The following is an 11,589-nucleotide window of genomic DNA, read 5'->3' on the forward strand; positions in this document are numbered from 1 at the left end:
AGAAAAACAGACGTAGACAGTTGACGTTGATTTTCTTAGTGCACATGTAGAAATTGTTACGGTCTTACTACAAATAATAGCAAAGGGCTTTAAGCCTCTGTTATCTTTTAAACGCACTTTGACAAGTGATAATAAAAATATTGAGTCTGTTAGGTGTCTGACATAGCCAACGAGTGCAAAACCCAAACGAAGTTTTACGAAGGTTATTTTCAGAGAGTAAGGAAGTTTGGACGAGGACATAAAGAGGTTGGCGGGAAGCGGATGGGTCCGAAGAGCTGAGGATCGAGTGTGGTGGCGAGAGTTGAGGAAGGCCTATGTCCAGCAGTGGACAAAAGATGGCTGTTGATGATGATGATGATGAAGGAAGTTTGGAAAATCTGGCTTCTTTTTTCTTATTGGATAAATAAGGCTTCTTTTTACGTGAGTATGTCTTGGGAAAATTATAAACTACGCAGCTAAAACGAGCGGAAAGCTAGTAAGAATTATTTTAAATTACAATTTGAAAATCTTATACTGAACCCAAAATATTGATTATAATAATAATAATATAATGGATTTAACACACTTATGAACACTGATTTTTACGAGCGTAGAAATGTTTCGGAAAAGTAATATGCATTATGCAGTCAATACGGCCGAGTGGTCGGAAGCAATCAATCGACAACTTCTATGGAACGAGAAAGTGAATAAAGCTCTTTGTCAGCAATATTGAATACTGCTGCTAAGGTTTGAAAACATTATATATATTTTCGATATATTTTTAATTTTGTTTTGATGCTTGCAATTCAGATAAATGAAAAGAGCCTATTTATAATTTCATAATAGTTTTCAATTTCTTCAAATTTAATGACGTTTTTTATACGGGATATGCCATGTGCCAAACGTTCCAAGGTAATCCACATTAGATATTGAACCCAATATACAGATGAATTCAACATCACCGTTACGTTTAATATAAAGATGTTTTTATAAAATGCACGTTTTTAATGTCTCAACAGTTTTAAATATATAAAAATACCTTGATAAGCCATGCGGATGAAATGACAAATTCATCTACGGATGTCATTTGTATTCTGAAAATAGATATGAAATGAATGAGAAATAGTGCAGCACTATTTAGTAGAAAAAAATCAAAATCAGCTTTATGCTGTATCCCGCACATAGCAGGGTAAGCAGAGGGAACATAGTGTTAAGACACTCCGTTCCCCACTTCCTGCCGAATTCTGGAGGCATTACGTTTTGAGTGGCAGGACTTAACGCCGCCTTTTGACACCAGAGCGAAGAAATAGAAATATAATCGTAAATAAATATTTCACTTCCGCGAGTGGGGATCGAACCCGCAATCGTCGCGTTACAGACACACCCTTGTGCCGCTGCACAACGACGGCCTATTTAGTAAATCGAAGAAGATAAGCATTGTAGTGTATATATCGATACTAACCTTGACTAACTAATCACAGCTTCATGAGGCATTTCGCGTCACTTTTATATGGTCATTGATTCCTCGATGCCCACGCTTCACGTCCAGACCAGGCGTTCACTATTCACTGAACACTATACAAAACTAACTAACTAACTATACAAATTAGCACAGGCCATTTAATTTGCCTGACTAACGACAGGCGCACACCATCTCCTATCATCGTCTGATAAGAGATAAGAAAACGCTTAAAATCTCTTCTCGTGTCGTAAATTTAAGAATCATGAGGGAATTTTGGGGCTTAAGCACCTTTAGATAATTGAGATAAGTGGACTCTAGCAGAGGCACCCGAGAGGATAATGACGGCGGCCTTGTTACGTGTACTTGTCTCGTATATTTACAACTAAGCTAGAGTTTAATATTTTTTTTTTACAAAATAATAAAAATTGAAATGAGATAGATAAATGTTAATGAATCGTTTAATAAGTTAGCTTCTGACTGCTTTTCTATATAATATTAAAACTAATGTTGTTTGTGTATTTAGTTACTTACTATGTATATATATTTCTACAGATACTACGTTTATCTCATGTTTAACTTCAAGTAATAATCATGATTCATCTTTTACGTAGCTTAGTTTTAAGTATGAAAATATAGTGAAAATATTTAGTAAAAACTCTTAATCCACAAAATTACGAATGCATTCTTCATAGTTATTCGGAGTTTTCTGAGCTCTATGTAGGTATCATCTTGTCTGAAAAGATAACTTTTCAATTTGAGCCATTACAGATAAATAAACAATACTATATCCGCCCACTCAAAATATTATTTTACATAAATATTGAAAAAAAATATAGTATCTAAAATAAATATTTAAAAACCGGACAAGTGTGAGTCGCACATAGCACATAGCAGGGTTCTCTTGACGGATAGACGTACAGACAAATTAACAGGAAAGTAATCAGAAATCTTTACAGGTTCCGTTTTTTCTGTTACGCAATCCAGGGACTACCCCATGATCCTGGAAATGTCTGCAGAAAATTCCGAACTCCCGACTTTATAAAAAGGCCCAGAATCATTTGGCGGTCTATATAATTATTATAAATATAATAAAAAATGGTGTGGTGTCGTGGGACACCAGGTAGGAACGAAGTTCGTTCGGCTAATGTAGAATCGACGCAAATTGCAAAAAAAGTCGTGCTCAATTTTATGTAGGTTTTCTTGATTTTTCTCTTAAATTTTGCTGATTAGTGTTTGTTTAAGTACAAGAAAGTATTTAGGAAATTCAGTATTTTAGGAAATAATAAATTACTTAAAATAAAAAACATCGTAATTCAAATTATCAACTAAAAAAAGAAAGAGGGAGAAAGAGAAAGGTATTATACACTAGTCGTCTGTGTATGCGACTGTCGCGCCTGCGCACTTCTCATTTAACGGTTTTATTCCACGCATTTTTCTTACGGTTTTACTATCACATTTTTTTCAGTTCGGTCACGCAGCGAAATCCCTATCCCTTCCAAGGAACTTCGTTCCAAAACATGATACACATAGTTGTCTCATCAGTCACATCTGTCTAAAGTCTAAATGGATTTAATGGGTTGTCTATGTACGAGTAAATAAATGTAATCAGCCGACTTAAGATTATAATAAAATTGAAATACGAAGTAAAAAAAAATTTAGAAAGCCCTTTTTAATGTAGGAAAATTAATAAAATTTTATTCAAATATAATATATATCAATATATCGTAGTATTTACGTAAATCTGCACTCTCACGTACTCTATCTGTGTGCCAAGAATTCAATAAGTTGTTTTGATATGTTCCTTTAAGTGAACTATTCTATCTTGAATTATTAATGTAATGTGTTGGATTGTTATTGGATTCTGAAATAACGTTTTCGAAATATATTTAAGATACTTCTTCTGGGCATTCGGCAGGAAGTGGGGAACTTAGTGTCTTAACACTAGGTTCCCTCTGCCTACCCTGTTGTGTGCGGGATACAGCGTGAAGCTGCACTTTCACACAAGCACTTTTCATTTAACCACCGGTCAACCGGCACCAATTTCATGATTGTAAGTGAAAGGGGCGTGGTATATAAAAGTTGTCAAATTTAATTTTGTGATTTTTATTTAATAATAATAACATCTCCATTTGGGAAAAATAGTCTTGACAGGCAGACAGAAGACAAACGTACAACTAAGTGACCTTATATATAAGGTTCCTTTTTTTAAGTAGGGGAGAGCGGGGCTAAAAGTCACCGAGGTAAGTTGTTCCGATGAAAATAATTTTGCGGAGAAAAGTGATAGGAATATTTAGTAAACATATAGTGAAATGCAATGTGATAGCGCACCCATGGCCACCATATTGAACAATTAAGTGGCACCCGAAACCAATGAAATAGCACACGGGTGTCGTTGGTGCACGATTGTAAATATTTTCGCATTTCATATTTTTGGTCTATCTCACAAATTTTAACGATTAGCCTCGAGTATGTTAGTGTTTTTTTTACATTATATTACCTACTATTTCGGAACACTATTTGTAAATTATTTATGTTTTCTATGTCTTATTTATATTTAATTTGTTTTCAACATGTGTTTTTGGGGCTAGATGTTCCCTTTTTTTGGGGCATGTTGTGACCTCGGAAAAACTTTCGCCAATTCATTTGTACCAATAATGGGATGTAAATATTGAAATTTTTCATACTAAAAAATATTGTAATTTAGTAACATGCGGACTTATGCTCGAAAATCAACTCGAGGTTATGTGTCATATGTGTTGATGCAAAAAGCAGCGGATGTAGTTTTCAAAGATTGCAGGAAGAAGGTAAAAACTGTTACCAAAGAATTACCATATACATATTGAGCGCGAAAAGCTAAAGTTATAAAATCTTTGTTTATTATTTTGGTTTAACAAAATCAAAATAAGTTTTATTTTATGTAAAATTATCTTTTACTTTTTAGTTTCGGTTCGGTATTTTTTTTGTTCAATATTAATTCTTTTTACGATTTTAAGTGATAAGTAACCTTAAAAGAATCCTTCTTAAACGAGTGTTGGTTGTGGTGGTAGTGGTTGTTAACGAGTGGTATCTGTTGTGATATGAAAAACTTGACTCAATTAGGTATTATTTTTGTGGAATTTGGTTTCATTTTGGTATATTAACAAGAAAATACATAAAAAATATTCGGGCGAATTGGGAACGTCTCCCTTTTTTGAAGTCGGTTGAAAATGAAAACTTCTTTTTTGAGGTTGGTTGAAAAGAAATGCAACGATGGGGAATCTTACTTCTGATAATAATTTTAACAAAGTTTTCCCTTGTAACTATTCCAGTATAATGAACATTTACCAAAATAAAAACAATTTTTTTCAATTTTGACCGGATTTTATAATCGGAACCTAACCAAACTTTCATCAAACTATCCTTGAAGTGTATCCTTTCAAATAAGAAAAGAATCATTAGAATCGGTTGGCGTGATATTGAGTTATTCGTCATTTTGTCGCACACGTACCAATACAAATTTAATACTTATGTGATTTTCTCATAGATACCATTGTCAAAAATAGACCAAAAAAAATTGGTTCCCACATGGGAAGCACTACCTTTCAAATAAAAAAAATCATCAAAATCGGTTCACCTAATCAAAAGTTATGAAGTAAGATACATAAAAAAAGAAACAGTCGAATTGATAATCTCCTTTTCTTACAGAAGTCGGTTAAAAAAGATTTGCTTTTGCGCCTGGTAATCATTATGATACTGTTGATTATTCCTTAAATAAACAAGCTTTGTTCGATTATTTATTGTTTTTTATTTTGCAAATAATAGCTTTAAAAATATGGTAACAATTTACCCCGGTCTGTTAACAACTTGCCCCAAGTCGGGGTAAGTTGTTACTTTCCGACTTCAGTCATAAAAAAATTCATAATAAAAAAGTCTTACAAAGAATACCCCAAATTACTGTTTTAATTGCAAGTCTAGATATGTAAGTTGAATTTGATTATATTGTATAAATACTAAAATCAAGTATTCGTAGCAATATTTGAGGTTAAAAAAAAATCGGAACTTTTGGCCCCGCTCTCCCCTACATAACCCTAAAAACAATATTCCCTCATTTTGTATGAAATCAACTACAAATACAACTTTGTAATGATTTTTTCCTATGGAATGTCTATAAATTTTATATATAAATTTAAACCTATAAGACTTCCGTTTTTTTTTTCGAGGCACGGAACTCTAAAAATGAGCTTCATTGTTTTCAATACTTATTTGATATCTAGGTAGGTACTTACTGCCTTAAGAAAAGTCTGCATTCAAATGAGCATCTGTAAAGCGATCGATAAAATTTTCGTTTAATTGTATAGATTATATTAAAAAAAAACCTTAAATTAACTTTACTTACGGTATGATGTCTTGTACTAAACATTACGTGTCTTCTAAATCAAATCAAAATCGTTTGAATTAAATACAATTTTAATCTGTCAACATTTAAAGCCCATAACGTTTAAATTTATAATAGCAGAGGGGACAGTAAATAGCAGGATTTAATAATTGAAGTCACGTATTACGCGTACAAGATATATTTATTTACTTTACTAGTGATATGCCCTGGATTTACTCGTAAGTTTTTTTTTGTATTAGTTTTTCTTATAACTTGATTTGAAAACTGCTTAATTGGGAAAGGAAATCTTTGTATTGCATTTATTTATATTACTTAGGCGTAGTAAGAGAAGAACTGCATTAGATTTTGGCACTTACCAAAATGTCGACAGATATAAGATTCAGAAACTCTTTGTCTTTGATGACAATAAAAGGCTAAAAGCCAATATTTGATTATAGTAGGTACATCCAAAATTGCCGATAAAGATTTTGTAAAGTAAAAATATACATTTACTTATGAATGATTTAAAAAAATGTTATTTATAGATGAAAGAAGAAAAATTCTACATTGAAATTGCTGCTCTGAGTAGCGTATATCACATTCAAGATAAATAATGCGGAGAAACATTTCCTTTTATATATAAATTGATTAAATCATCGATTAACATAATAAATAAGACTTTATAGCTATACGGAGGACTATTTCTAAAGAATATATATTTCTTATTTAGTTAGGATTCATCCATCTTTCAATCAAGAAATAAACGCGGTACAGCATTTCTTCACACAGCTATGGACTTACATATGGACTTGGTCGAGTACTAAAAAATTTAATTCAATCAGTCTAGTGTAAGAATTTTTTGTTGACTTCCAAATATTTGTTGCTTTTCATATCTAGTATAGGTATGCTTAGTTAATAATTAAACCTATGAACCTTTGTGCACAAAACTAAGAGAGCACAATATTCCAACAAAAGCGTCGCATAAAAAGGAACCTGTGCCTACCCATAAAAACTTATTCAAACTAAAATATGATCTAAAAATTTAGCTAAATATTTCAAAACAATATATTATAAAGCTTATGTATAACAATCTACAACAGAAGGCAGTTAGCTGTGGCATTGGCTCTACAAGTCTACACGCATCCCATTCGATCATAACATACGAAACATTATATCGTCCAGATATGGATGCATTACCTTAATAATAGGTCAATTAGCATCCTTGCAGCATTACTTGACCTCCATTGGCAGATGCAGCTGTCAAACTCGTGTTTCTAAACATCAGCTCAAGAATCAAGAGTCATTGCACTTTATCGTTATCATTTCTTTCTTTATTTTATATTTGTAACGCGGAAAATTTACTTTTACATTACAATGGTGTATTAACATGGTATTTGTTTATTTATATATTGTTTAATGATAAATATGTGTTATCACAGTGCAATTGTGACGGAATATATTTAGTTTTATTTAAATATGTCTCAATTCTCGTATCGTTTATGGTTTTCTCCAGTTTAAAATAGATATTATTTGTTTTATCAATTTATTAAGGCTTGTTTCCTTCACGTAATATATCTAAATGGAAGCAAGGTTTATAGCCTCTATTACAAGTAACCCCGACTGTTTTTCAATACAAACCTTATATTTTTACTAAACAATTACAATTTTAAATTAAAATAAAAACGAATAAAATCTTTCCACAATTAAGATTTTTTTAAAGTATATAATATTGAGAAATGAAAAGTAAAATTTTATTCAAAAAATGTATCGGAGATATCGCCCGAGGGAGGGTCGGGGCGCATGTCCGAAATGGAAACTCTAAGACTTTCAGCTCCTTTTGTTGTGGCTCGATGGTTTCAACTGCATCATTGTGTTGCTCTTTTTTTGCTTTTCATTGCATTGTACTTTTTAATTTCTGTTGTATTTTCAGTTTTTTTTCTGTTCTGTTCTGTTCTTTCTATTATGGCATTTCGAGCGTGCCAGTTGAGCACAAAATCACTTCGCCAGTGTCACGTTGAATGGAGAACTCACGAAAGAGGTTGTACGGTAAAAAGTTTTTTTTTTTACTTTGCAAAATATTTTTAGACGACGACGATTGACGAGGCAAAGATCGAAGGCAAAGAGTTGAGATCTGCCACTCAACACGCAATGCCTTCAGAATTCGGCAGAAAGTGGGGAACAGAGTGTCTTAACACTAGGTTCCCTCTGCCCACCCTGTTATGTGCAGGATACAGCGTGAAGCTGAATTTTTTTTTTGTTAATTACACCGAGATAATATATTTGGTAATGTTTCATTGTTAATACTGTTTGTGTCATTTATGTTATAATATTTAATCCTTTAAATATTTTATTTTATTTTAAAAAGTTATAAAATTCTATTTTAATATGTATTTTTAATATTGACATGTTAAGTATTTATTAAAACTTTAATTAGATCTAGGAGCTTGATACAGTTATATCTAATTTTTAATAAATGTTCAAAGTCGTTAAATCGCGTGTGACCTCAAGCAAAAGGTCAAACTTAAGGTTGGAATATCCTTTAACAACAACGTCGAATAATAAAACTATTTAAAAAGAGCTATGTAAATGATAAATTACACTAAAAGAAAAAAGTTAAATAAAAAAGCCTTGTAATTTATTCTAATATTAATTTACATATTATACTGGAACAAGATCTACGCGAGAGCAAATACGAAGGCTCGCCTAAACGTCCATTATGTAACAACATCTACAGAGTCGTCGTCAAGAACCAGCTAGCTATAAAAGGAAAAGGGCCGTTTATTTATTCCAATGAATTAACGAAGCGGCGACGGCTTACTGCAAGAGTACATATAAATCTGAACTAACCAATAGAGCATGAGAGCAGTCGAGAGTGGAACACACGGTGATTACGATCACAGAAGCCGTCGATCAGCAGCACGACGAGGCGCGGCGAGGCACGGCGGCGACGTCCGCGGGTCGCGCGGTCGCGGCCTGGGCGCGCTACATGGAGGGACTCCGTACGTGACCTAGTAACGTGGGCGTAGGGCGAGGGTCAGCTCAGCGGTCGCGCGGCGCGGCCATGGCGCGCGGCAGGCGGCGGCGACTCGCGCACTGCCGGCCCGGCCGCCGCCGTCGCCGCGCGCACGCGCCTGCCCTCCGCCCTCCGCGCGCCTCGCCGCCGCCCTCCGCCCGCCGCCCGCCCTCAGAGCGGATTGATCAGACTTTCTCGATTACGATGAAATTTATTATTCGCGGATCTATTATCGACGTGATACCACGGACGCACACCCTCTCTGGTTCGTTTTAACTTAGGTTAGCGCCGTAGCTGAGGCCACCGTTTAGTATATACAACCTTCAAGTTTATATACTTAACCTACAATATTTTCTAGCGTAACAATGCGTACGTAACGTACAATGATTGTCTCTACTAAGACCGTATAGTATCTTACTGCTAATGTCTCTACCTATCCTTGAGTGGTTAGTATTGATTTCTTTGTTGCCTTATTTATTCTGAAGTTCAGACTGATGATTGCGATAGAGTATATTAAATACATCTAATCGAATAATAATTCATATCTTATTTACTAGTACTTTTGTTATTTACTATTATAATATAGAAATATTACCTATGCATTTGCATTAATTAAATGAATTCATAGAGTCAAGATTTAAAACAGCTCTCGATATAGTTAGCTTAAAGCCTTAAAAATACGACTCATATTTATACAAAGTAGCGTTGCGTGAACATCCTGCCACTCTCATTTTTGTATGACAATGGGTTTATTCTTATGGTTCTTAATTATCCTTCCGTTCTAGAAAAAATATATAATATGAGCTCGCTGAATTCGATGACCTACTATCTCATACATATTTACTTATTTTCTCGGCTGAAATACTCGTTAAATAGGTATAGCATGGAAAATGCTGGACTGCCAGATTGCTTTATGTTATTGTTCAATTTTCTTTACTATTATTTACATATTATTTAAATCACATGGCGAAGGACGGCGTTAAATTCCGAAAATCCGGTGGAAAGTGGGGAACGGAGTGTGTTAACACTAGGGTCCAAGATTCCCTCTGCCTACCCGGTATATTGGTATGCTGTATCCCGTACATAGCAGTTTTTCATAATACATTAACGAAAATAATAATAATAATAATTAATAATCTAGGATAAGCTGTTAATCAAAAATATTTTAGTTTTCATAAATGCAACATATACATACCTATTTCCTATACCCTTACATATTTTTCAAAAGCTAAATTTATTCGTAATTTGCTCTTAAAATTTAATTTTCATGCTCTAATTGCAGTGGTTTAAACTTCATAAACTTTAAGCACGTCATTAAACATTTATAAATAACTTTCAAGGTATGCGGCCTGTAATTAGAATCTTTGGAAATTATTACTTTAATTTTTGTATTTTTTTTATATTTTTTTATAATTAGTAATAGATGAATAATTATTTCACATTTTTAAGATATCATTTATGTACATATTATAAAGTCGGTTATTACAAATTTTAAAAGAAACTACAAATTTTTATATACTTAGCTACATATTGTTTTAAGCTTTAAGAAATTTATATGAATCAAAACATTAAACATCCGCAAATTCCTCTACTTGTCAATAGATAAGTAATAAAGAAAAGAGTGACTAAAGTGCAAGTTTAGATTACACAGTGCTATAGAAAACTTTTATTTTTTTATTTTCACGCTGTATCCCGCACATAGCAGGGTAAGCAGAAGGGCAATACTAATATTTCCAAATTATCATGTTGTATAAAATATGAGATTTGAGGCCATATTTTAAACGCAACCATGACAATCGAGCAGTAAACCGGGCACGGCGGCCACGCGATACCGTAGTTTCGCCATTCGCCGACTACCCACCACCCACTTACGAACCTTATCGTACTATCGTATCGGGAGCGTAGGCGATTATCTACGGCGATAGATCACCAAGCCTGAGTAGAAAGTATCTCAGAAATCACTTATAGATAAAATTAATTGAGTTAAAACTACTTAGCACGATCGTTGGATCGCTTTCTATAGTATAAATATCTGAAAAATTTTAATACTTACTTAAGTTTTTTACCTATCTATATTTAATATTTTTATGCTTAATATTTTTGTTGATCGGTCTTGCCAACAATTTCTCTTTAATAAATTTTAAATAAAAAATATATTTTATTACGAAACATTTATTTACTTAATAATTAATAATTACGAAGCATTTGGGTTGCCGTTGGCGTCTTGGGTTGAAATTCTCGAGGAATATTCTATTTTACTTATAAGTAAATTAATTCACTTTATCAATATTACCCAATCATTTATTTCTCAGTTTCCTTTTTCTAACTGGGAAAATTAAATCTTTTATCGTGCCTTTATGGTTAATATTTGGGATATACGGATAATTTATTATTTAGTATATACTTAATATATCTTTCAAATAAACCATTTTATCTTCCAAAATTGATGTTACAATATAAAAATATATTTAAATTTAAGCAATAAATATAAATAATGGGATTTTCATTAGTGCTAGGGATCTGTTTGGTCGATACGATCAAGTCGTTTGCCTCACGCTGCAATGCCGTAACACGATTTATATTTTACTAGCTACCACATGCGATGTTAAGTTGTATTCACATGATACTATTTTTTATTTTTTTAATACTTTTTTCACGCTTTGTCCCGCATTTAGCAGGATAGGTAGAGGGGCCCCCTATCTTTCTGGACGCTCCTACTACTACTAAACTAGATTTCTAGGAATCTAGCCTGAGTGGCGGAACAAATATTAATAAAATTAT

General features: G+C 33.1%; 1 protein-coding gene across 3 annotated transcripts in view; it reads right to left on the reverse strand.

Moving 5' to 3' along the window:
- Nucleotides 1–8,922, reverse strand: part of LOC146527587 (uncharacterized) — a 28,785-nt gene extending 19,863 nt beyond the window's left edge. Inside the window, exon 1 of one of the 3 annotated variants that reach the window (XM_085204116.1) lies at nt 8,643–8,922. Coding sequence is in view for 2 of the 3 variants with exons in the window: in XM_085204114.1 (XP_085060240.1) it covers nt 1,019–1,066 (48 nt within the window). In the remaining variant the exon portion in view is untranslated. Of the gene's footprint in view, nt 1–1,018; nt 1,074–5,706; nt 5,744–8,642 lie in introns of those variants that run through there. The other 2 variants (XM_085204115.1, XM_085204114.1) reach the window with 2 other exon arrangements.
- Between the last annotated feature and the right edge of the window lie 2,667 nt (nt 8,923–11,589).

This window comes from Heliconius melpomene, chromosome 20 (genome assembly GCF_056956725.1).
Source record: "Heliconius melpomene rosina isolate 202511_hmr_F chromosome 20, ASM5695672v1, whole genome shotgun sequence".
NCBI lineage: Eukaryota > Metazoa > Arthropoda > Insecta > Lepidoptera > Nymphalidae > Heliconius > Heliconius melpomene.